The sequence below is a fragment of the Sminthopsis crassicaudata genome, chromosome 2 (genome assembly GCF_048593235.1).
Source record: "Sminthopsis crassicaudata isolate SCR6 chromosome 2, ASM4859323v1, whole genome shotgun sequence".
Taxonomy (NCBI): Eukaryota; Metazoa; Chordata; class Mammalia; order Dasyuromorphia; family Dasyuridae; genus Sminthopsis; species Sminthopsis crassicaudata.
The window spans coordinates 26,869,720-26,895,477 of NC_133618.1; the positions used below are offsets into that span (position 1 = coordinate 26,869,720).

General features: G+C 60.5%; 1 protein-coding gene across 1 annotated transcript in view; it reads left to right on the plus strand.

Annotated features, from left to right (window-relative positions):
* Positions 1-25,758, plus strand: part of DYSF (dysferlin) — a 233,162-nt gene that overhangs the window by 118,354 nt on the left and 89,050 nt on the right. Inside the window, 15 exon segments of the mRNA XM_074285534.1 lie at positions 1,929-2,044; positions 3,698-3,811; positions 4,923-5,100; positions 6,220-6,344; positions 7,146-7,252; positions 10,302-10,500; positions 14,835-14,990; positions 18,352-18,483; positions 18,603-18,641; positions 18,643-18,717; positions 18,719-18,771; positions 19,042-19,156; positions 19,912-20,017; positions 21,049-21,191; positions 25,316-25,489. Coding sequence (XP_074141635.1) covers positions 1,929-2,044; positions 3,698-3,811; positions 4,923-5,100; positions 6,220-6,344; positions 7,146-7,252; positions 10,302-10,500; positions 14,835-14,990; positions 18,352-18,483; positions 18,603-18,641; positions 18,643-18,717; positions 18,719-18,771; positions 19,042-19,156; positions 19,912-20,017; positions 21,049-21,191; positions 25,316-25,489 — 1,832 coding nt within the window.

A 25,758-nucleotide genomic window follows, 5' to 3' on the forward strand; every position in this document is an offset into this window, starting at 1 on the left:
TTTCTCTAGTTAGGGGCCGGTCTTTGTAAACACTGGGAACAGAGACAGCAGCAGTAAAGGACAAAGGGACCAGCTGGGTCCCCAAGGAGCTCACAACTTACTGGATGCCCTCTTGGGCCAGGGCAGGAAAGGAGGGCAGGACTGTTTCTCTGGGGCCCACTGGGTGACCCCCAATCACTTCCATCCTCCCTCTCAGTGAATCTGGTCCCCTGAGGTTTTAGGGTCCAGATGGAGGTTAATGAATTTCCTGTCTCTGAACAACATTCTCCAAGTGCCATGGGTGTGTGGCCAGGATGGGGCACCTCTGGGCCCTGAGAGAGCAGGAGAGAACAGGGCAGGGATTCCTGCAGCCAATGGCCGAGACCCCTGGGGGATGGAGGCCCGATCGGACTTATAAAGGTGGACGTCCGCTCCCGTAAGCCAGGCCCTCTCTGCTGCTTCCACACCGTCCTGACCAGTCACCATATGCCGAGGCTTTTCCTGAGGCTGTGGGCCTCCCTCCCCCAATGCCCCAGGTTCCCCTTAGCTCCACCTTTCACTGAGCAGATAGCCATGACCAACAGTGCTGAACCCTCCCCTTGGGATCGCCATTCCCAGGTCTTATTCCCTTCTGGAAGGCCAGGAGTGACCCATGCCAGCCCCTCCTCCCCCTGCTGCTGCCCACTGGATGGAGGCAAAGCACTCGCCCTTAAAGAGACCTCTGGTCTGGGAGAGTGGACATCGTCTCAGTATTTAGGGAAATCTCGCTTTCTTGGGAACAGCCGGGATTCCCTTCCTTAGGATGAAATTAGTCTCTACTCAGCAGCAGGTCCTTAACCCTGACCGTGTCAGCCCAGGCAAGGTGCCCTGTGCCTCCCTATTCCCCCCACCGAGAGCGCATCGTGGCTCTCGGCGGCCGAAAGCTGGGATTCCCATCACTACAGCCTCCATGGCCATCTTCCTCTTCTCAGCTACAGTAACAGCTAATAATAATAACAAAAGTAGCTGTTACTTGCCACCCGATGTCCCACTTTCGACCATATTTCTGCTCTCTGGCCAAGCTTTCTTTAGGCTTTCCTTCAGAAGTCAATGGTTTCATCTTATGTACATAAGGATGTTCCAATTGCGACTCTTGTCTGCCTTTGGGATCGAGGACATGGATTATGGCTTTCCCTTACGACTGCTCTCTCAATAAAGGGGGAACCCGGTCCATCCGCGCTGCCAGAATGTTGCAGCTCAAGCCCCAGGCTGGAAACGAATGAATAAATGTTAAACATGAGTGTTAGTTGGAAATTTTTGACTTTAACACCAAAGAGATAGTGTAGAAGAGTATCTGTTCCCAGTTTTATTCCTAACCTGGCCGGTATCCAGAGAATAGAGTTGTGGAGATTGGGCGACTTTGCAGTTCTTCTTCACCTTTCTTCCAGGGAGCAAAAGACCATGACCCTGAGGAGCAGAGAGACCCTCCTTTTCCTAGGAGTAGGATGCAGTCTTTCCTTAGGCCCCTGACCATCTGGCCATGTAGCGTGGCCTCTTGGGGCTGGATCTGGCCTGAAATCTGAAATTAGCATCATTTGCTTTAATAATTTCTCCAGCTGACCCCAAAGCCTGGAGGGCGATGATCCAGAAGGGAGGGGTTCGCATGGGACATAGGGCAGGGACAGCCTCAGGGAGGTGACCAAGCTAGGATTTGATGGAGACTTTGGGTAGAGCCTAGGGCCTAGGGAAGGGGGGATCAACAAAAGCTGGTGATTCGGACTTGGGGGATAAAGATTGGGGGTCAAGGCCAAGGAGGGAGGAGGGCTTGGCGGCTAAGGGTCAGGGATGGGGAGTGAGGGTGGGGATGTGAGGTTCTCCAAAGTGGACGGCAACGGGAGCTTGGCCAAAGTCGAGCAGTGTGCCATTCTCTCCACTTCCGCTCTGACTGATTCTCTCCTGTGGCTTCCTAGTTGACGACGGGCTGGGTTTCCTCCCCACTTTTGGACCTTGCTATGTGAACCTTTATGGCAGTCCCAGAGAATTCACTGGCTTTCCTGACCCCTATGAGGAGCTCAATCTAGGCAAGGTGAGTCTGGGGCTGCCGTCAGCCAGGAGGTATGGTGTTGAGGATGGATAAGGGGAGGGGTGGAGACCTTTCTTGGGGACTCCCGACAGGGCTATCCAGCAGGGAAGAGATGAGTTAACTCACCAGGACACATCCGTTAGCTCCTGGCCATGATGTATTTCTGCCACTAACCGATTAATAAATAATAAGCACCTACTGTGTGCCAGGCACTGTGCCAAGCAAAAAAGTCACAAAAGAGATGCAAAAAGAGGCAAAAGATGGCTTCTTCCTGGGGCTGTTGCCTCGGGTACAGCGGCCAGTTCCCCTCAAGTGTTCCCCATTTCACTCCTCGCCAGCTGAACCATCACTAGCAATGCCATTGGTGTTGCATTTCTCAAACCTTTCATTGTAGTTTTTAAGAGTAGGAGGCCCAGACCCAAACAGACATCCTCTCGTGTTCACCTTTGGCCATTCTGGGTATCCCAAATCCCTCTGGAACAGGGGCTGGCCAGACACAAGCTTAATTAGAGAATCAGTCAGTAAACACTGCGCCAAGCGCTGCTGTTGTCCCATTGGAGTGGCTGGGTGCAGACTTCCCTCGGACTCCTCTGTCTGACCCCAGGAGCTGCTCCTTTTCGGGCCTAAGTCTGGCTTTCCTGGATTTTCTGAGGAACCCGACTTCGTTTCCTGGTTCTTCACCCGATTTTCCTTCTGACTTAAAGCATAGGTGTCTCCTCCCCTCTTTCTTCTCCCCGGCCTTGGGGATCTATCTAAGGGGCCTGCCCTGGCTCAAAGCTAAAGCCCCCAGACCCCCATTCTCAGAGCACCTGAGCCGAAGGCCCAACTCATCACATATGTGCCAGCCAATTCCTTTCCACACTCCCCTTTCCTTGCCTTTTGAGGACTGTTCTCCTGGATGTCTTGATTGTTTTTGTATTTTATATTTGGTTCAGCTGGGTTTTGGTCCTTCAGCCTAAACCCTCCTCTTCTGCTCTTGACACATACTCCCTGCCCGTCACAAGTGGGGGAATTGTCTGTGGAACGGCCACGAAGACACAGACAGGAGGGGTTTCCTCTTTTGTCCTCAGATAAATGCAAATGCCCAAATCAAGGCAGGAACAACCAGCGGGATTTCTAGGCTAAGTGTGCAAATTCACGCTTCTGTCTATCAGAGTGCTGAGTGCCTGAGAGGGTCCGTGTTTGGGCGTGGGTCTCCTTGACTTAAAAAATAAGATGCTCAAGAGTCGACTCTGTGTCTTAAACCTTTGGCCAATGACCGGGGTAGGAGCTCCTGCTTCAGCCTGTGGATCAGGGAGCTCACAGGGTCACAAATATAGGTGGACCTCCGCTGCTCTAACCCTCTCACCTGCATGGGGGCTAGCTGAGGCAAGGTCACATGATCGATCCACGTTCCCGTGCAGAAGGCGTGGATCTGCTGATTCTGAATTCACTTTGGGCATTGACCAGACGTGGTTCTTCTCATGAACGACCATGGGGAGAAGATGGTGGATGGGGACTGGGAATTCACCTTCGGGGCTCTCAGGGGGCTCACCGCCCCTCAAAATGGGCTCTGTTGAACAGTTAAGTCCTCCCCAAGCTGAACGCCCCCTCCCCCATTAGTCCGGCTCCCCTTCCCAAATAGTGTGGACAAGCTACCCGGTTCCTTCCTCCCAGGGAGAAGGCGTGGCCTATCGGGGCCGGCTCCTGGTGTCCCTGGAGACGAAGCTGGTGGAGCACACGGAACAGCGGGTGGACGACATTCATGGAGATGACATCCTGCGAGTGGAGGTATCAGCAATGGGATCAGAAAGGGGACCCCCTGGGGTCCGCCCCGGACAAGGGGGTGGAGAGGGCGTTGGCTCGGGGCCTCTGCGAACATTCCAGACCACTCTGAAAAAGTCCTGTGGGCATTGGTTTGCTTTGCCAGTTAGTGTGAGGAGTCCGAGGTCCTGGGTTCGAATCCTGGTTTGGGACCTTGTGACCTGCCTGACTTTGGGCAATGTCCTCATCTCCCCAGCCTGTTGTTATCTGTCAAATCAGGAGGGTCTAGAGCTCTGGTTCTGCCATGCCCAGTGGGGATTAAAATTGTGGTGATTGAATGGGGTGATTAAAATGGAAAGTGATGCAAGAATATGAGATGCAGTCGTTGTGTTTACTTACATAATAGGAATATTATAAATTTTTTGGGGGAGAACCCGATATCATTAGCATAGGAACTCCCAATATGGAAATTCCTTCCATTGATGCAAATCGGCACCTGCTGAGGCACTTACAAGTGAAGAGACTTCTCCAGAGTCACGTGGGTGTGAGACACGGGTCATGAACTCGGGTCCTCAGGGGTCTAAGGCTGCCTTTCTGAAACTCACCCACCACCACCACCACCATCATCGTCGGAACTCCCAGTGTGGGGATGCCTTCTCCCAGGGGAGAAGCGGAGGATCCTGCCCAGGGTCTCCCGTCCAGTATGTGGCGGGGGCAGAACTGGAACCAGCGGCGGCCACTGGTTTGGAGCCTCGTCCACACTGTGGTCTGGTCCAGGTCTCAGCTGGTGACTCTGGACAAGCCCCCCCCCCCCCAGGGCCTCAGAGAAGGAAGGGAGGTCCTTCTGACCCCAGCGGGGCGCAGGCCCATCCCCCGGCCTCACCGAGACCCTGGCCTGACAGCCGGGAGCCCCTCCCAGCTCTGCCTTCAGCGGGGGACAGGACGGAGGGAGCCCCCCACCCCGGGCTGTCGCCCTCAGGGCCTCAGTTTCCCTCTCAGCAGGAGCCGTGTGGGCAGGCCCAGGTCCCCTCAGCTTCAGTCCGGGCCAAGGGAGGCCGCCCCCTCCCTCACGGAGGCGGGGGGAGAGGGGGATTGTGTGGGCCCCGCAGTGAGCCCTGACCCCTCCTGTCCCCCTCAGAAGTACCTCAGGAGGCGCAAGTACTCGCTGTTCGCCACCTTCTACTCGGCCACCATGCTGCAGGACGTGGACGACGCCATCCAGTTCGAGGTCAGCATCGGGAATTACGGGAACAAGTTCGACACGACCTGCCTGCCGCTGGCCTCCACCACCCAGTACAGCCGCGCCGTCTTCGATGGTGAGCCCCCCCCCCCAGGTGGGGGCGGGGCGGGGGCAGGGCCCGGCCCAGGCCTTGAACTCCAAGTCCTCCTGCGTGTTCCGGGCTGGCCTGGTGGGACTCCTCGATTGTGGCTCTTTTTCTATCCCCCCCCCCCCCCCATAGTAGGTGCTCATTGAATAGAATTTCCAGTGTCTGCCCCTGGGGCCTCTGCCCTGGGCTCTGGAGAGCAAGATGGGGGGGGGCAGGGGGAGCAGGAGAGCCCGCCCTCCCCGGGCTCAGGTCTCCTTTTGGAACTTGCCTCCTCCCCCCTTGTCTCTCTACCTCTCAGTCTGTCTGTCTGTCTGTCTCTGTTTCTCTCTCCCCCCCTCCCTTCCTCCTTCTCTCCCTCCTTTCTCTTTTCTCTTCTCTCTCTCCATGAATGACCGGGGTCACACAGCCACCGGGGGTCAGAGGCAGGACCTGACCTGGCTCTTCCTGACCCCGTGCCCTCTGACCTGCGGTGCATGCGGGTGCACTTAACAGCCCTTCTCTGCAGGTGCAGGGCGCCTGCGCTCCAGCAGCAGTAACCGGGCCCTGCTTGGGGTGATTGTCCATACCAGGGTGCAAATGCTCCCGCACTGGCCACGGGCCCAAAGCCGCGGTGCCCGGGGCGCCTGTGCCCCTGCAGGGGCCCGCAGACCGGGTTGTTACTGTCACCGTTGTCCTGGTGGGCGTCGGCAGCCCCTCCGCCCCCTTCTCTGCTCTCCATCCTCACGGCCCGTTACTGATGGGATCCTCTTGTCCTTTGCCCCCGCTGGCCCGAGGCTGCGCTTTTCCGGCCAGTGCTGGCCCCTCCCGTTGCCCCCTGACCAGGGCGGCAGGAGCCCACGCCGGGACGGGGCACAGCTGGCCAGGGCTCTGGCGCTCTCTCCACCAGCTGCCCATTGTTGACTCGGGCACTTGGCCCAAACCACCAGGGACGCTGCCCTGGGCCGCCTCTGGGGCAAGGCTGGCAGGGGCCGGCTCCGCTGGTGCCGCGCCCCGATGCCAAGGCCAACACCTCCCGGCCGTCCCGTGCCGGGCTCCAGCTCCGGGAGGGCGGGGCCTTCTCTGCTCCCCTCCCCCGCTCCGTCCCACCTGCTCCCCTCTGCTCCCCAGGATGTCACTACTACTACCTGCCCTGGGGCAACGTGAAGCCCGTGGTCGTGCTGTCCTCGTACTGGGAGGACATCAGCCACCGCATGGACACGCAGAACCAGCTGCTGAGCATCGCCGACCAGCTGGTGAGCGGCGCCCCCCGGCGCGGCCTGCCCCCGGCCGGCTCCCCGCACCCCCTCCCCCCCCCCCCCCCGCCTGCCCCGCCCGGCTCCCCGCACCTCCCCCCCACCTGCCCCCCCCGCCCCCCCCCCCCCCGCTCCCCGCACTCCCTCCCCCCCACCTGCCCCGCCCCGGCTCCCCGCACCCCCTCCCCCCCACCTGCCCCGCCCCAGCTCCCCGCACCCCCTCCCCCCCACCTGCCCCGCCCCAGCTCCCCGCACCCCCTCCCCCCCCCTGCCCCGCCCGGCTCCCCTCACCCCCCCCCTGCCCCAGCTCCCCGCACCCCCTCCCCCCCCACCTGCCCTGGCCCCGGCTCCTGCGCCCCCCGCCTGGGCCCGGCCTGCCCCGCCCCGGCTCCCCGCACCCCCTCCCCCCCCACCTGCCCCGGCACGGCTCCCCAAGCCCCGGCCTGGTCCAAGCACAGAGCCCCCTGCCCCGCCCCGGCTCCAGTGTCCCGCCCGGCCCAGGCAGCGAAGTCCGAGAAAACCCACTGGGGTCTTTAAAGGCGGAGGGAGGAGGTTTGGGGCCCCAGGGAAAGGCCCCTCCCTCAGCCCCCAGGACGGTGTGAGACTTTCCCCGGGCCTTAAAGCGCCAGAGTGAGACGGGCCCCTATCAGCGTTAGAGCTTCTGGGGACAGGCCGGGCCCTGCTGCACTCCCAGAGGCGCCCAGTTAATGGGGGGGGGGGGGGGCAGCGCACCGCTGGGCGGGGACTGTCGGACCTGGGCCTGCGGGTCACCGCCTCCCTCCTCGCCCCCCTCCCCCCCAGGAAGCCGGCCTGAATCAGGTGCACGTGGCCCTCAAGGCTCACTTCTTGGCAGAAGACCTCGAAGCCTTGGTGGCGCAGGTGATTGACAACCTCATCTCTGACTGCAGGTATTTGTTGCTTTCCTCTCCCCGCCCCGCCCCCTGCCCCGCCCCCCCACGCCCCTCACCCCCATGCCCAGGCCCTCCTAGCAGGGAGCGAAGGGAGCTCGCCCCCCTCCCGGTGCTCTCGGAGGCTTCAGAGCACGCGCACGGGTCGGAGAGGGGATGTTTGGGGGCCGCGTACATCCCGGCGGCCGCTGCGGCCAGACCCAGTCCCTGAAGGGGCAGCGCTAGGTCTCTGATCCAGGACCCCTGGGGTCTCCAGAGAAGCCCGGGTCTGCCCCTGGCCCCCCTCCCCCACCCTGGGGGGGGGCTGCTCCTCCCTCCCCTCCCAGGCGGGGGTCTCAGTCTCTCAGTGACAAGGGAGGTGGCGAGGGCAGGCTCAGGGTCAAGGGTCAGAGGGCAAGCTCTGGATTGGGAGGCAGGGAAGGCGATGGCATCCATAAAGCACTTAGCAAGTGCCCGGGCACACAGTAGGTGCTCATTAAATGGTTAGCGCCTTCCCTCCTCACCTTGAGTCTGTGGAAAGAAGGCTGGAGCGGAAGGGAAGGGAGCGAGGGAGGCTTCGGAGCTGGGTGTGGGAGAGTGGGGGGGTGCCCGAGGCAGGGGCTCTGGCCAGCCCGAGCTCTGCCCCCCAGGCCTTTCTGCCAGGTAAAGCTGTGCCTGGGGGAGCGTCGGGTGTGGGGGATGGGAGAAGATTCCCTGGCATGGGAGCATGCAGGACCACACCTGCAGGGGCCGCAGGCCGGGTTCTCCCTCATTCAGGAATCCCACGGGGCAGCGAGGACTTATGGGCAAGGAGCCGTCTGGGGAGCCAGCCGGGGTGGGGGAGGCGGAGGCGTCCCGGGCAGCCAGTGCCTATGTGCCAGCCCATGCCCACGTGCCGGCCGATGCCCATGTGCCAGCCGTCCATCCTTGGGGGCAGTGGAAGGTCCCGCAGCAAATGCTCTGACTCCCCACTCAGGAACCCTCCAACAAGCTCTGGTTAAGGGTCCCGTGGGGGGCGCGGGGGCAAAGAGCGCCGCCCCCAGGGAGCTGCCGTTCTGGGGGGGCAGGAGTTCCCTCTCTCCCTCTGGAAGGCTTCCTGCTGTCTCCCTCACTCCTCAGCCGCGGTAGATCGGGGCTCCCCGGAGGCGGGGCCTGCGTCTCCCCCAGTCCTTGGTGCGCCGGCAGTTCTGGTCCCACGGGAGGCGCAGAGCTCTGGGCCCGGTCCCGACACCCTGTGGGACTGTTCTGAGGCGTCCTCCCCCCCCAGGCCCCGATCCTGAAGCCAGACAGAACGTTCTGGGCCCAGACACCTCTGGCAGTGCCTGCCCCTCTCTTTGCGGCCCCCCCCCCCCCCCCCCCCGCAGATAACAGAGGGCTGACTGCCCTCCCCCCCTCCCCCCAGTGTTCCTGGGCCCCCGGGCTTTCCTTAGACTGGGGGGCGCTTGCTCAGAGAGCCTTGGCCGGGCTCTTGGCCTCCCTGACAGCCTCCCCTCGGTGGCCGGCCTCCCAGCCTCCCCGGCCCCGGAGACATAAATCACCGCCGCGGGCTTCTCCTTCCAGGGGGCTTCCCCGCACCGGCCCCGTCTCCCACACTGGCGGGTGGGGCCCCTGGCAGGGGCTGTGGCCCCTCCGGAAAGGACCCCCGCCCCAGCCCAGTCCACAGCCTCCGAGCCAGCCCGGGCCGAGCTACGTGACCCGAGCCAGGCTCCGGTTTCCCGGGATGGAGCTGGCGCTCGGCCCCCCTCCCCGTCCGCCCCTTTTGAAATTCAATTAAAAAAAATAACAGGAAAAATGTCGAGCGGCCGCCGGCTGCCAAGGCGGCGCGTCTGGGGCGGACGCGGGCGCTGGTGCCGCTCGGGCGGTAATTGCTTCTGCATCGCTCGGGGAGCTTGGCAGGGAAATAAATCAGTGTGGAGCCGGGAGCGGGGAGCCCAGACGGGCCTTCTGCTGCCTCCGCTGGGGGGGCCAGGCAGGGGGGGCAGGGAGGCTCCCCCGGAGGCTGCAGCCCCTCTCCCAATAGGGACGCTTCGGACTTGGGGTGCTTGTGGTCTCCCCTCCCCAGAGGGAGCCTCGATTCTGATGGGGAGCAAAGGTTTCCCCCACTCCCCTCAGGGGGCCCCGCTCTGTTTGGAGAGAGCCTCCCCCTGAGGTCTGGAGATGTGCTTCTCACCCACTTGGGGGTGCTCGGGGTCGGGGGGATCCCCGGAGGGGCCTGTGGGGAGCGGGGTTCTTGGCCATTAACCTGCCCGGTCTGTCTGCCGCGGCTCGTCGGGGACCCGCACGTTTCATCGTCAAACCAGATGTGGAACTTACTGGGTGAATGTGGGAGCGACTGCGGGGTGTCCGGCCCTTTGGCACCTGGGTTGTGAGTTCGAATGTGGCATTAGGCAGTTACTGGCTGGTGATTATGGGCAAGTCAGTAGTCCAGCTTTTCTCTCAATTTCCTCATCTGTAAAATGGGATAATAATAGTGCCTTCCCCCAGAGTTATTGTGAAACTCAAATGGGATCATGTTTGTAAAGTGCCAAGTAAGTAGAATGCTCTACACATAGTAGGCACTATATCAAAGAAACATTGATGAAGCACCTACTGTGCACTGAGTGCTGGGGATAGAGATGCATTCTAGCTCTAAGGAGCCTTCATTTCAGAGATGAGATTGCAGTGGCTCGCGCCTCTGGGCCGCGGCAGCATTCGAACCCAGGCACCCCTGACTAAGCTCACGCCCCCTCCATGAGGGGCCCCACAGCGAGGCGCAGCGGGGGCCTGCTGGACTTGGAGCCGCAAGGGGGGTCCAGCCCCACTGGCCAAGAGTCTCCCTCTGGGTTCTGAGACTCAGTTTCTTCATCTGTAAACGGGAACAATAACGCCGCAGGAGCGCCCATTCCTGTGCTTTTATGGAGAAAGCACTTTGTAAACCTTGTGAAAAACTACGTTTTCCTGGGGCTCCTTAAAGACCTCCTGCCGCTCCCCGCTGGCACCTCGGCCAAACGAACGCTGCCCCGGCCCGGGCGCCGCTCTGCCGGGAGGGCGGAGGGGCACTTCACGCGTCGCTTTCTCCCTCTGCGCACAGTCAGCCTCTGGTGGACGTCAGGGAGAAGCCGGCAGCCACGCACCTGGACCTCTACCTGTACCGCCTGCGGACCAGCACCCTGAGCCAGATCGTGCACGCCGCCCTGGAGCTGAAGCACGCCGGTGCCCGCGACGACCTCATGGCGGCCCTGGAGCAGGCGGAGGACTGGCTGCTGCGGCTGCGGGCCCTGGCCGACGAGGTAGCTCGGGCGGGTCGGGGGCTCCGGGGCCTGCTCTCTCTGGGGTTGGGGGCTCTGGGGGCACCTCACTCTCTGGGGCCTTCTCTCTCTGGGGCCTCCTCTCTCTGAGGGAAGTCCCACGGAAGTCCTGGGGACAGCCCCCGACTGAGAGCCGTGAGGGCGCTTAGAAGGCAGGTGGTCCAAGCCCCTCTCATTTTGTGGGAGGGGAAACTGAGGCACAGAGCCTGAAGGTCTCTCCAGAGGGGCGTGGGGCGGGGTCTGGTCCTCCTGGGGGGACAGCAGACAGGCTGGTGGGCCGGGGGCGGGGATGGTGGAAGCGGCTGATTTATTGCAGTCCATGCTGGGGGAGGGAGGGGGAGGGAAGGCTGGGGAGAAGAATTTCCGGAGCAATTCAGTCTCCCAAGACTGGGGAGCTTAGAAGTCGGGAGGATTCCAAGGTCCAAGGAAGGCTTCCAGAAACTTCATCCTCCAGAGCTCCCTTTGGCCTCCTTCCCTGCGAAAAGCAGCTCCGGCTGCAGCTGGTTAGTGCAGTGGTTAGACCCGGTCCTGCTGAGACCAGGGTTATGGCTCCTGTCTCCGTCTGGGCCACAGAGCCAGAGACCGCTGCTCTGACCCCGCGAAGACCCCTCCCCTCGCCCGGGGCCGCTGGAGGCCGTGTCTGCCTCAGTTTCCTCAAGGATGATACCTTAGGGGAGACTTTTAGGACTAAAGGAGACATTTGTTTTTAAAAGGGTGCTTAGCACAGTGACCTGACACATAGTAGGCTCTCTATATAAATACCTATTGCCTCTCTGCTGCAGGTTATAGAACCTCCTGATCTTGGCACATAGCAGGCTCTTTGTATAAGTGTCTTTTGCCTCTCTACTACAAGTCATAGAACCCTCTGATCTTGGCACATAGTAGGCTCTTTGTATAAGTGCCCATTGCCTCTCTGCTACAGGTCATAGAACCCCCTGATCTTGGCACATAGTAGGCTCTCTATATAAATACCTATTGCCTCTCTGCTACAGGTCATAGAACCCCCTGATCTTGGCACATAGTAGGCTCTTTATATAAGTGTCTTTTGCCTCTCTACTACAGGTCATAGAACCCTCTGATCTTGGCACATAGTAGGCTCTTTGTATAAGTGCCCATTGCCTCTCTGCTACAGGTCATAGAACCCCCTGATCTTGGCACATAGTAGGCTCTCTATATAAATACCTATTGCCTCTCTGCTACAGGTCATAGAACCCCCTGATCTTGGCACATAGTAGGCTCTCTATATAAATACCTATTGCCTCTCTGCTACAGGTCATAGAACCCCCTGATCTTGGCACATAGTAGGCTCTTTATATAAGTGTCTTTTGCCTCTCTACTACAGGTCATAGAACCCTCTGATCTTGGCACATAGTAGGCTCTTTGTATAAGTGCCCATTGCCTCTCTGCTACAGGTCATAGAACCCCCTGATCTTGGCACATAGTAGGCTCTCTATATAAATACCTATTGCCTCTCTGCTACAGGTCATAGAACCCCCTGATCTTGGCACATAGCAGGCTCTTTATATAAGTGTCTTTTGCCTCTCTACTACAGGTCATAGAACCCTCTGATCTTGGCACATAGTAGGCTCTTTGTATAAGTGCCCATTGCCTCTCTGCTACAGGTCATAGAACCCCCTGATCTTGGCACATAGCAGGCCCTCTATATAAATGCCCATTGCCTCTCTGCTACAGGTCATAGAACCCCCTGATCTTGGCACATAGTAGGCTCTCTATATAAATACCTATTGCCTCTCTGCTACAGGTCATAGAACCCCCTGATCTTGGCACAGAGTAGGCTCTTTATATAAGTGTCTTTTGCCTCTCTACTACAGGTCATAGAACCCTCTGATCTTGGCACATAGTAGGCTCTTTGTATAAGTGCCCATTGCCTCTCTGCTACAGGTCATAGAACCCCCTGATCTTGGCACATAGCAGGCCCTCTATATAAATGCCCATTGCCTCTCTGCTACAGGTCATAGAACCCCCTGATCTTGGCACATAGTAGGCTCTTTATACAAGTGCCTGTTGCCTCTCTGCTGCAAGTCATAGAACCCCCTGATCTTGTGCAAAGGTCCGGGCTAGCTCCTCTGAAGGGCTCAGAATAAGTCCTTGTCAGGATAAGCAAAAGTCCTTGCCCCACGTTGGGCGCCAATTGTAACGTGCTCTTGTCTCCAGAGACTGCCGATCGCTCTCTGGTCTAGAGGAGAGACTTCTCCCTCCAGAGAGCCTCCTCAAGTCTGGTCCAGACAAGACTCTCCATCTCTTGAGTGCCGCCCTTTTTTATCCTCCCAGAGAATGGGCGTGGGATAACGCAAGGGCTTCTGGGAAAAATTACTTCAACCAATGAACTTGCTCCTCCTAAGCATGCAAGCTCCTCCCCAGAAGTTCACAAGTAAAACTCCCGGGAAAGGCCGGAACTAGAGAGTTGTCAAGTACCGACTTAGCACTTAGTAAGAACCTATCAAACAATCTTGGTCATAACTTGTTCCCTCATCCTGGTGATGACTTATCCGTCATCTTTGCTGGAGAAGACTTACAGATTGAACCCCAATCAGAGCCAAACCAATGAGGATTTATGGAGCGCCATCTGTATGCTAGGTGCTGTGTGCTAGGTGCCGGAGTCAGCGCCCTTGCCTTGGAGCTGTGCTGGGAGGGAGCTACATACGGAGCTAAGTGTGTACAAAATCGTCCTCCCTTTGCCTGGGCCTGTGATTTCACGGTGGGTCCAGGAGCTCCCGGTTCAGGACCTGGCGCCACTCAGCAGCCCCAGCCTGTAGCTGTTTCTCTCCCAGGATGATGTTGTCATAGGGGTCAAAGGCAGGATTCGAATCCAGGTCTTCCTTGGTTCCAGGGCTATCAGGCTCATCCCTCTGGGCTGCCGGTTGACCCAGAAAACCACAAATTAACCTTCTCTTTACTGAATTTTTAGTTATCTAGTTAAACATTTCCCATTTTAGTCACGCCGTGAGCCTGCCCCTGTGCAGTTTATCGCCCCGGCTTCTCTCCCACAAACTGGGTGGAGATACAGTGAGGGGGGGCCACAAAATGGGGCTCGTGTCCTAGAGAAGGAGGCCCCTAGGTGTACTTGGAGGAAGGAAGGGGTTCTATGAGAAAGGGCATCCTAGGGGTGGGGAACAGCCTGAGCAAAGACATGGAGGTGGGAGGTCGCATGAGGAGCGGGCCTGTTTGTCCAAACACTCCAGTCCAGAGCCAGGCTCAGACGCTTCCTCTCTGTGTGGACCCCATCGGCCTCAGTTTCCTCATCTGTAAAATGGGCATCGGCAGGGTTATTATGGGATCAAGCCTTTGAGGGCCGTGTGGAAATCAGTTGTCATTAAAAATAAAGACGTCCTGGGTTCCTCCCGTGCCTAGGCCCGTGCTGTGCACTGTGGGGGAGGGCGAGGACACGGGCAAGGTCCTGCTTGTGTTTCGGGGGCCAGAGGCCGCTCAGCAGGCCCTGTGTTGGAAGCGTCATGGAGACCGTCGAGTCCGGAGAGATCGGACCTGAGGTTTCACTGGTGTAGCTCTAATTACTGGGAAATGTTTTTTGCTCATCGGGACAGGGATCCAGGGACTCCCAGGTGTGGGAATGCCTTTCACTAATGCAGGTGGGCATCCTCTCTGTAACTTACTAGTCTTGGAATCAAGTGCGGTCCCCCAGGGTCACGTAGCTAGTGCGCGTCAGACGGTTTTTCTGGCCTTGGCGCTCGCTCTCTAGGGGCAGCGGAGAGCTGCAGACCAGAGTTCAAATCTAGCTGTGACTGTGGGCAAATCACTTAACTCATTGCCTCAAATTTCCTCATCTGTACAGTGGGGATAATAACGGCACCTCCCTCCTAGGGAGGTCATAAGGAGCAAAGGAGATAATATTTGCACAGCACGCGGCACCTGGTACACAGCAGGCACTACATAAATGCCGGCATTTGTCATTGTCATTCCTGGTACTCCTTTCTCCAAGACTTTTCTTTTCCCATTGCAGAGACTAAATCTTGCCTCTCGTCACTTCCATTCCTACTTCTAATTCTGCCCTCTGGAATTTTTTTCATTCTTAGGGGGCTCTCAGGCCCCTCCTGAAGGAGCCCAAGCCCGGCCCTTGCCCGCGAGGCCCGCTCGTCTCAGGAAACAATTTGGGGAGGAGGGCCGGAGGGTCTCTTGGGTGGGGGGGAGCGATGAGTTCCAAGGGCAGGGCTTCCTGGAGGACGTGGGCTTTGCAGCAGGTGGCTGGGATTGGGCCGGGTGAGGGAGGGGCTGTTGGGGCTGGGGGCCCTGCCTGGCCCTCCCCCCCATCATGCCCCCTGTTCTCCTTGCCCTCCCAGCCCCAAAACAGCCTGCCCGACGTGGTGATCTGGATGCTGCAGGGGGACAAGCGCGTGGCCTACCACCGTGTGCCAGCCCACGAGATCCTCTTCTCCAGGGCCGGGGCCCGGCGCTGCGGCAAGAACTGTGGGAAGCTGCAGACCATCTTTTTGAAAGTAAGTCTCCCCGCCCCAGGATCCTCGTGCCCCCCAAGGGTCCAGAGACCGGGGGCTTGGGGGAGGCAGGCACCTGGGCAGCAAGGGCAGAGAGCCCCCCAAACCTTCAAGTCCCAGTGGGGTCCTCGTGTGTTAGAATTAGGAGTCCCAGAGGTCACCTGAGCCTGCTTCCCATTTTACAGAGGGGTAAACTGAGGCCCAGGGAGGGAGACCCAGGTTTGAACTTATGAGGAAGGAGCTGTCCCGCAGGGAGGGAGGGGCAGCTTCAGAATCTGAGCTCAAGCCCTTTGGCTTCAAAGCCTTCCATGGTCCTGTCCTGGAGGCCTGCAGGAGGACCGCAGGCCGCCTTTGGGAGGCTCCCTGGGGGTCGCAGTCAAGGGCTCCTCTCCTGGCTTGGGGGCTTCAGAGGGCAGGGGGCTGTGGCCCCCTCTTCACCCTGGGGGCCCTCCTGGAGGGTCGGGCTGGGCCAGACCTCCTCCCTGCTGAGCTTCCCCACTGGGGGGTCTGCCTGCATTGGGGTCCCCCCCAGCCTCTGTGAGAGCCCCTCTCGCCTCTCCTCAGGGGCTGCCTGCCCCCTCCCTGGGGCTCTCGGGCCCACCAGCCTCAGCGTCTCTGCACCCCTGCTGCCCTCCTGGGGGGTCTGCGGGGCCGCTCAGCATGAGCAGGTGCTCAGGGAGGGAGAAAACCAGAGGATTTGGCCCCCGGAGCTTGTGCCAGGACACGGTGCTGGTCTGCCGTCCAGGGCTCGAGGGCTGGGGGCTCTTGGACACCAGAATGCTGGGCTCGTGTGGGGACAGGGGAAGGGAAGGGCGGATGGGAAAGGGGAAAAGGGAGGGGCGCCACAAGGGCCGAGCTGGCGGGACATCAGGGCCCACTGGGTTTGACTCTTCTCCTCCATGGAGGAAGAGACCAGGGTCTGCGGAGGAGCCTCTGGTCACCGGCCAGGAAGGGAGGGACCGCTGGGGCATCTTGGGACGCTAAGGTCAGCGCTTGTCTCTAGAGCTCGCCGCCTCCTCCAAAGGGCAGGGCAGGGGCTAAGCAGAGAAGACTTCCTGGAGGAAGAGGCACATCCATGGGAGGAAGAGCTCCCCCTTTGGCACGCGAGGCTCTGGGTTCAAATCCTTCCTTTTGTTTGCCCTGGGCTGAACCCTTCCTGGACCTCAGTTTCCTCCCTTGTAGAAGGGGCAGAAAGGCTGGACTCGGAGCTCTCGGGTCCCCTTCAGGGTGACATTTTGGGGAAAGGGGCTCGTGACGTGGATCCTGGCGGCAGGGACTCAGGCCCCCCCGGCCCCCCAGCGTCAGGGAAACCTCAGCTGAAAATTTACCCTGGCTCCGAGTGTGAGAAAAAAAATAGAGGGAAAATTGTTCCTTCGAGTCTTCCCCGCGCGGTTCCCGGGCTTCTCGGCCCTGAGTAAACGGAGGAAAAATGTTGGCCGGGAGCAGAGACCAGAAAAACATTGGGTTTCTCCACTTCAGCAGAGGTCGGAAAAAATGATCCGCAGCCCAGAGAGCAGAAGCCCGAGGAGACGTCTCTGCTGTCGGAGCTATTCTGGGAGAGCGGCGGGCGGGGGGCCGGGAGCTCGGCGGTGGGTGGGAATTCCAGCCGTCTCGGGTGGGGGGGAGGGGGCCCCGAGTGATGAGTGAGAGAATGAGTGATGGGGGATATTTCCGCAGTCGGAGGCCTGTGGCGTGGGGGGTGCGGGCGGCGCCGGGGCCAGCGGCCTCTCCCTGCCCGGGGGGGGGGGGGCAAGCGCTGCTCAGGCCGACGGGGGCGGTGAGGGTGGGGGTTAAATAAGGGGAGCCCCCCCGGAGAACTGGGAGGGGGCGGCCCCGTCCCGGGCCTCCCCAAGGGGCCGTCAGGGAGACTCTCTCTGCACGGGGTCCGGCTCCGAGACTCAGGGAGCGTGCGGACGAGCCAGGCCACGGCCGCCCGGGGTCCCGAGGCCCTTTGGCTTGGTCTGGCCCTAAACGAGTGAGTCAGTGACCTGGGAACGGCATTAAGCGCCTACTGTGCGCTGTGCTAAATGCCGGGATAGCAATGAGAGCGCTCCGGCCCTAAGGGAGCTTCCATTCCCATGGAGGTTGCTCTAGTCCGAAAGGGGCAAGGCCGGCAGCTGAGGCCCCGGGAAGTGGCCTGTCTGGCACATATTTATTGACTTTCAACAGAATGGAAGCTCCTTGAGGGCATTTACTAGCCAGATACCAGCTGTGCTCATCTGGGCGAATCATTTAATTTCTGTCTGCCTCAGTGTCTTCATCTGTAAAATGGGGTTGATATTGATAACTCCTTCCCAGGGTTTTTTTGGTGAAGCTCAAACTAAATAACAATGTAAAATACCTGGCGAACATTAAAGAGCGGCCTTGTTACTATGTAATTAATCTTGGTTGTTCGCCTGTTTTCTGTCTTGTCTGACTCTCCATGATCCCAGTGGTTTGCCGTGTGCTCCTTCAGCTGATTTGTATGGATGGGGAAACAGGCTCAGGGTTCAGTGACTCGCCCAGGGCCCGCAGCTGCGAGTGCCGGGGCTGCGTTTGCCCCACGAAGCCGTCCCCAGTCCGGTTCTGGGCTCGGTGTGAAAGCACGGCCGGCCGCCCCAGTTAGTGAAAGCTGCTTATTACTGTCCTCTGGGCATCCAGAGCCCCTGGAGCAGCGCCGGTGCGCACAGGAATGGCCTGGACCACGAGCACGTGCGATTAGAACACTTTAGAATTACCTGTTTCCATCCCTGGGGTCTCAGCCTGTGAGACGTTGGCCGTTGTCGGGCCGGGGGAAGCGGGGCCGGCCCTGACTCTCCTGAAAGGCCGCCCTGGGAGCAGGGGAGGAGGGCAGTTGGGACTGGAGGAGGGAGATTTCCTGACCTTGACCGCTGCCCCGCTCCCTGTTGCCTGGGAGCTTCAGTGACTTGCCCCAGGTCAGCAGCCGGAAGCAAGGGCCAGGTTCTGTCTTGCCAGACCCGGTGCTCCTTCGGCCGAGCCCTGGTTCTCTTACTCTGAATGGTTAATGATGGGCTGGAGAATGGGGGAACCGAGGGCAGACACGGACCTCTGGGGCTGCAGCTGAGTCAGGGACGTTTCCTCTCTGTGGGTCCTCTGTTGTCCAAGTAGAGACTCCTCCGGCAGGGACTGTCCCCCTGTGGTCTTCGGCCTGGGCCCAGCACGTGGGAGCCGCTCGATAAGGAGCGGCGGGTGGTCCTCTGAGGGCATGCTGTGCCAGGGTGGCTGCTCCAGGGCACACGTCACAGGGAGCCGCGAGCTTGTGGAGGGCAGCGGAGAGTGCCCAGGGTTCATCCTGGGGGGCTCTGGCTGGGCAGAGGCTGGATTAAGGAGCTCTGGTTTTCTCTCCTTCTGCTTTGGTGTCCAGTACCCGATGGAGGGTGTGAAGGGCTCCAAGATGCCGGCCCAGATCCGAGTCCAGCTCTGGTTGGGTCTCTCGGTGGATGAAAAGGAGCTGAACAAGTTCGCCGAAGGGAAGCTCTCTGTCTTTGCTGAAACTGTGAGTAGACCCCCAGCTTCTTCTTCCTCTCCTTCTCCTGGTGGGCGGGGGCTCAGGCCCGGGGGCTCCCCTTCCCTCCCCCTCTAGGCTTATGCCCCCTCTTTCTTGCCCTCATCTAGTACGAGAATCAGACCAAGCTGGCCTTGATGGGCACTTGGGGGGACCATGGGGCTCACCTACCCCAAGTTCTCCGATGTCACCAGCAAGATCAAGCTGCCCAAAGACAGCTTCCGGCCCCTCGGCGGGCTGGGACTGGGCCGGGGACTGGTTCGTGAGCCCCGAGAAAACGTGAGTCTGGGCAGGGGAGGCCTGGGGGACTGGGCAGGGTGGCTGGAGATAGGGGCTGCCCAGTACCAGGGACCATTTCCATACTTGTGTGTGTGTCTGTGTGTCTCTCTCTCCCTTCTCTGTCTCTGTCTGTTTCTCTCATTGCCTCCCTCTCTGTCAGGCCCCGGGTCCATATGCAGGCTCTGGGGTGGGAGGGGGCAGAGCTTTTCTCCCATAAGCAGCTCTTTGGAGAGGCTCTAGCCACCTTCTGACCGGCCTTTTCCTGGCCAGGCTGCTGCATGATGCGGACGCTGGCCACCTGAGCTTTGTGGAGGAGGTGTTTGAGAACCAAACTCGCCTGCCCGGAGGCCAGTGGATCTACATGAGCGACAACTACACAGATGTGGTGAGGGGGGGCCTGGGAGGGGGCGGGGAAGGTTGGGCAGTGGCTCTGTCTTTGTCCCTTCGCAGGTTACAGAGGGGTGGTCCGGGCACAGACTCAAGCAGTTCTCCAGGGGCTGGGCTCCGTGGCCTTGGGGATAGCTCTCAAGCTGTTGCTTAACTCTCTGTCTCCATCTTTTCCTATTTTTCTGTTTCTTTTTCCTCCATCTCTTCCTTCTCTCTGTCTTTTTCTTCCTTTTCTATCTCTTTTCCTCATCTTTTTTCTCTCTTTTTCTTCCTTTTCTATCTCTTCTGCATCTTTTTTCTTTTTCTTTTCTATCTCTTCTGCATCTTTTTTCTTTCCTTTTCTCTTATTTCCTCATCTTTTTTCTTTTTCTTCCTTTTCTATCTTTTCCTCATCTTTTTCTCTTTCTTCCTTTTCTCTTTCATCTCTTTCTTCTCTTTGTCTTTTTCTTCCTTTTCTATCTTTTTTTCTAATCTCTTTTTTGTCTTTTTCTTTTCTATCCCTTTTCCCCATCTCTTCCTTCTCTCTGTCTTTTTCTTCCTTCTCTATCACTTATCTCATCTTTATCCATTTTTCTTCTCTTCTCTCCCTTTCTCTCTCCCACACCTTTCTCTTCCCTGCTCTTCTTTCTCTCGCTTTCCCCCCATCTTTGTCCCACTGATTTCCCTCTTTCTTCTCATTTTCCTCTCCTTACTCCCCCTCCTCTCTCTCTCCTTTCTTCCCCCCTTCTCTGTATCTCTCTCTCTCTGTCTCAGAATGGGGAGAAGGTGCTTCCCAAGGATGATATCGTCTGCCCCGTGGGGTGGAAGTGGGAAGATGAAGAATGGTCTACGGATCTCAACAGAGCTGTTGATGAACTAGGTAGGACGGCCTGGTGGTTAGGTACGAGGGGGTGCAGCGGGTCTCACTGCCTGGAGGGTGGGTCCCTTTCCGGCTGCAGGGGATTGTCCTGTCCGGACTGAGCTCTTGGCTTCACTTGGTGGGAAAACATCAGCATCGCTGGCTTTTGGGGGGCGAGCAGCGCTGTATCTTTGGCTTGGATGGGGGTGCTGGTGAAGATGCTGAATCCAGGACAATCCACTGGAAATACATTCCACTCAAGCAAGCATTTATCAAGTGCCTGCTGTATGCCTGGGAGCTGGGGATGCAATCACAAGAATGGAACAATCAGTGCCCTCCAGGAGTTTACATTCTAGTCTGGTATTCTGAAAGCAACTAAGTGGGGCCTGGTTTTAATGGGCCACCCAGGAACCTGCAAAAAAGGCCCTTCCCAGGCCTTGGCTGTATTAGGCAGTGTGGGACAGGGGAGAGAATGCTGGATCTGGAGCCACAGGACCCGGGTTCAAATCCCACCTATGCCATCCACGTAACCTTGAGTGTGAGAGTTAATTGATCCACATTTATTAAGCTCATTCTGTTTGCTGGGCCCTGGGGAGACCTAGAGAAAAACAGAGCAATTTCTGCCCACAGGGAGCTCGCATTCAATCGGGAAAAACAGCTTGTGCCTCCTGTGGTGAATGCAGACTCCTCTGAGCCTCCTCAGGTCTCCTCCTCTGCAAAAAGTGCTGGGCTCCATGACTCGCAAGGGCCGTCCCAGCTCTAAGCCTATGATCTTATGACTCCTTTTCAGCTTGAAAACTAGGGTCCTAAGACCAATCAGCGAACATTTATTAAATGCCTACTGTATGCTGAGCACCAGGCCAAGCTATAATTCGCTCTCCCTCATCTAGAACTGCGTGTCCCATCCCCAGGAGATCCGGGCAGGGGTCCAGAGGCCAAAGCCCCTTTCTCTTCCCTGGGGAAGGACTCCCGGTAGCCCTCTGCTCATGCTCAGGGGGAGGGGAGACTCAACTGTGGGAAACGACAAATGACCCGGGGCTGGTCTCTCGCAGGCTGGGAGTACGGCCTCACCATCCCACCCGACAGGAAGCCCAAGCACTGGGTTCCGGCCGAGAAGATGTATCACACCAACCGGCGGCGCCGCTGGGTCCGCCTGCGAAGGAGGGACCTCAGCCAGACGGAAGCGCTGATAAAGGCGAGTCCCAGGGAGGGCCGGCGGGTGGGAAGCAGGGGGGCTTCTGTGCGGGCCTGCTTGGGGCCGGGCACTGTGTGGGCCCTGGGGAGGAACCGGGCAGGAGGCACACGGGGCCCCGGGCCCCGGTAAGGTAAGACAGGAGCTGGGGATCCAGAGCGGATGGGAGCCCACAGTTCTGGTGGATTTGCCCAAGAAGTGGCAGGGGAATCCGGGAGAAGGCTCGCCTGTCGGAGCCGGGGGACAGAGGGCTGCAGGGGACACGCTCCCTTTTGTCCGACGCCTCAGGGATGCCCTCTTGGTCCGGTAGCGCTAGCCTTGTCTAACCGCCGGTCGGGGTCAGCCTGCTCTCAGCTTCCTCCTTTCTTATGACCTACTATGTGCCCGGCGCGCAGTCACTCCTTAGTCTGATCAGAGCGGCCAGCAGTCAGGGAGTAATCCCCTTCCCCAAGCCCATGGGAGCTGGGGACGAAGCCCCAGGAGTCTCTGCTCCCAAGTGCCTTCTGTGGGGGAGGTAGTACAGACCCAGGTATGTCTGCCTCGAGGGTGGGGCAGGGGCCAGAGTTCTGGGGTCAAGAAGACTCATCTTCCTGGGTCCAAATCCGGCCTCAGGCACTTCCTAGCCGTGTGATCCCGGGGAAGTCACTTTACCCTGCTTGCCTCAGTTTCCTCATCTGTAAAAAGGGCCAGAGAAGGAAGCAGCCAACTACTCTAGTAGCTTTGCCCCAAAAATCTCAAATGGGGCCATGAGGACTCGAAATGGCTGAACAGCAAATTGGGGAGGACGGATCTGGGTCAGAACACCTGAGCAGGGCACTTCCAGGCGGAGCCTCCCGACTCTCCAGACCCTTAAGCTCCTTCCTTAAGGGGGGCATGAAGGGAAGAGGAGGCGGGGCCTGCTGGCCAGACCAAGCCTCCGGCAGTCCCCTAAGGGGCCCGGCTTGGTGCCAGATCAAAGCCAGGCCAGACTGGCCACCCTGGGACCAAATGTTCCCAGGCTCGAGGGGAGGCTGGGACAGAGCCGGGAAATTCCCTGCTGGGGGCGGGGCAGGGAGTCCCAGGAAGCCAGACGGTAGATGGGCCAGGCTCCAGGAGCTGCTGCTGTTCCTTCTTCCCTGGATAAAAGCCCAGAGAGCAGGGCCCCGGCTCCCCGCTCGGACCCCGGCCCGCACACTGCTGGGTGTCGGGCTGCCTTGTGTGGCACCCCGCGTCTCCGTAAAGATGCGGAATCTCCGCTAGTGTCGGCCCCCGGCTCGGGGTCTGCCTCATTCCTGTCTGCGTGTTGCTTTGACGGTACCTAGCCCCTGAGCAGAGACTGGGCCTTGGTTTTAAATAGTGTGGGGGAGCTTCCGGGGGGGTCCCACCTCTGAGGCGGGCCGGGGAGGCTTCCGGGGGGGGTCCCGCCGCCGAGGTGGGCCAGGGAGGCTTCTGGAGGGGTCCCACCTCTGAGGCAGGCCGGGGAGGCTTCCGGGGGGGTCCCACCTCTGAGGCGGGCTGGGGAGGCTTCCGGGGGGGTCCCACCTCTGAGGCAGGCCGGGGAGGCTTCTGGGGGGGGTCCCACCTCTGAGGCGGGCCGGGGAGGCTTCCGGGGAGGCCCCACCTCTGAGGCAGGCCGGGGAGGCTTCTGGGGGGGTCCCACCTCTGAGGCGGGCCGGGGAGGCTTCTGGGGGGGCCCCACCTCTGAGGCAGGCCGGGGAGGCTTCTGGGGGGGTCCCACCTCTGAGGCGGGCCGGGGAGGCTTCCGGAGGGGTCCCACCTCTGAGGCGGGCCGGGGAGGCTTCCGGGGGGGTCCCACCTCTGAGGCGGGTCGAGGAGGCTTCTGGGGGGGGTCCCGCCGCCGAGGTGGGCCGGGGAGGCTTCTGGAGGGGTCCCACCTCTGAGGCGGGCCGGGGAGGCTTCCGGGGGGGTCCCACCTCTGAGGCGGGCCGGGGAGGCTTCCGGGGGGGTCCCACCTCTGAGGCGGGCCGGGGAGGCTTCCGGGGGGGGTCCCACCTCTGAGGCGGGCCGGGGAGGCTTCCGGGGGGGTCCCACCTCTGAGGCGGGCCGAGGAGGCTTCTGGGGGGGTCCCGCCGCCGAGGTGGGCCAGGGAGGTTTCTGGAGGGGTCCCACCTCTGAGGCAGGCCGGGGAGGCTTCCGGGGGGGTCCCACCTCTGAGGCGGGCCGGGGAGGCTTCCGGGGGGGGTCCCACCTCTGAGGCGGGCCGGGGAGGCTTCCGGGGGGGGGTCCCACCTCTAAGGCGGGCCGGGGAGGCTTCCGGGGGGGGTCCCACCTCTGAGGCGGGCCGAGGAGGCTTCTGGGGGGGTCCCGCCGCCGAGGTGGGCCAGGGAGGCTTCTGGAGGGGTCCCACCTCTGAGGCAGGCCGGGGAGGCTTCTGGGGGGGTCCCACCTCTGAGGCGGGCCGGGGAGGGTTCCGGGGGGGGTCCCACCTGGCCGGGGAGGCTTCCGGGGGGGGGGTCCCACCTCTGAGGCGGGCCAGGGAGGCTTTCGGGGGGGGTCCCACCTCTGAGGCGGGCCGAGGAGGCTTCTGGGGGGGTCCCACCTCTGAGGCGGGCCGGGGAGGCTTCCGGGGGGGTCCCACCTCTGAGGCGGGCCGGGGAGGCTTCCGGAGGGGTCCCACCTCTGAGGCGGGCCGAGGAGGCTTCTGGGGGGGGTCCCGCCGCCGAGGTGGGCCAGGGAGGCTTCTGGAGGGGTCCCACCTCTGAGGCGGGCCGGGGAGGCTTCCGGGGGGGTCCCACCTCTGAGGCGGGCCATGATCTTCTCTGCAACCTCTAGCCTCCGAGCCCCCTGACCTGCTCGGGCCACGTCCAGGACTGGGTCCTCCTGACTCTGAGGCCGTTTCTCTCTCATTCTGCCACGGTGCCTCTCCCTGGCACACAGTAGGGATCTAATAAGTGCTTGAGGGACTGCTCTTCCCTGCCAGATCCTCCCTCTGGGAGCCTTTGGGGGTGGGAATAGGAGCTGTGGGCGCAACATCTGCCCGCTGCCGGCGCGGATTCTGGGACTTGGAGGTGGGACGGGCCGGGGGCACACAGCGTCCCGAGCCCCTCCCGTAATCTCTCAGCATTTTTCCCTCCTTTTTATGGCTGGGGTAAGTGACTCGCCCAGGGTCACACAGGTAGGAAGAACAAGTGTCCGAGGCTGGATTGGAGCTCAGGTGCTCCCGACTCTAGGGCTGGTGCTCCCCCCGCTGCGCCGTCGCGCTTCCCCACCACATTTCCAGGTTGGCAGAGCACTTGCCGTGGGAGGAGGCAGGAGAGGCGTCATTCCCCCCGTTTTGCACATGAGAAGGCTGATTGACTTGCCCGGGTTCAAAGAGCCCGATATTTCTCTAGCCTCAGTCCGGGGCCCAACCTGCTCCATGCTCTCCACACGTCCCTCTTCTGGAACTTTCTTGGGGAAAAGGGAGCGTCAGACTGGAGAGGAGGAGCCTTACCTTCTTCTCCTTCTCCCTCAGTCACTCGTGCAGCCTTTGTTCACAGCCCTCGTCTCGGGGCGCTTCCTCCCCCCTCCTCCCCCCCCCCCTCCCCGTGCAGGAGCGAGGAGAGCTCCGACCGAGGGCTTCCCTCAGCCCCGAGGGGCTCGGCCCTGGGCCCAGCCGCTCCGCCTCTGGCTGCCTCAGTTTCCCCGTCAGGGCATCCGCGGGCCCCAGGAAGCTTAGCCCCGACGTGTGCCGGAGAGGATTTCGGGGGGGGGGGTCCTAGTGAGGAAGCTCCTTCCCCGCCGCGGGCGGCGCCTCTCGTGGCTTGTCTGAGCGTTCGGGGGCGTCCGGAGCTTCGGGGTTCCGGGGTCAGCGCCCTGCTCACTACTTGATGTACGGAAGTGGGGGGCTTAGCACGCGGGGAGCTCGGAGCGCTTCTCCTTGGAGCGGGGTCGGAAGGAAGTCACGGACTCTCTGGGGGAGGCCGGGAGGGAGCACCTTCGGGCCTGGGGTACAGCCCGGGCAAAGGCACGGAGGTGGGAAGAAAGCCGGTCTGGGTGGCCACGGCGGGAGGCGGACAGGCGGAAGGGAGAGGGCGGGAAGCCGGTGGCGGGTCCCAGTGGGGGGGAGGGCGGCCTGGGGCACGAGGGATGGGCCAGCCGGCCGGAGGCCCCGCTTCCCTCACGTCGTCCTTGTTCTCCCCCTGCAGCACCGGAAGGCAGAGTCCGAGGGCGAGGGATGGGAATACGCGTCTCTCTTTGGCTGGAAGTTCCACATGGAGTACCGGAAGACCGACTCCTTCCGCCGCCGCCGATGGCGCCGCCGCATGGAGCCTTTGGAAAGGACGGGCGCGGCCGCTGTCTTTGCCCTGGAAGGCGCCCTGGTAAGGGGGCAGTGCCCGGGGGGAGGGGCTCTATGGACCGAGCGTGGCTCTGGGATGCGGGAGGGGACCGTGCACCATCACTGAGAAGGTCCAAATGTATAAAAATACACACACATTTTATATGTGTGCATGTGAGTGTGCGTGTGTGCGTGTGTGTGAGTGTCTGTGTGTGTGAGTGAGTGTGTGTGTATGTGTGTGTGTGTGAGTGTGTGCGTGTGTGTCTGTGTGTCTGTGCGTGTGTGAGTGTGTGTGTATGTGTGTGTGCGTGT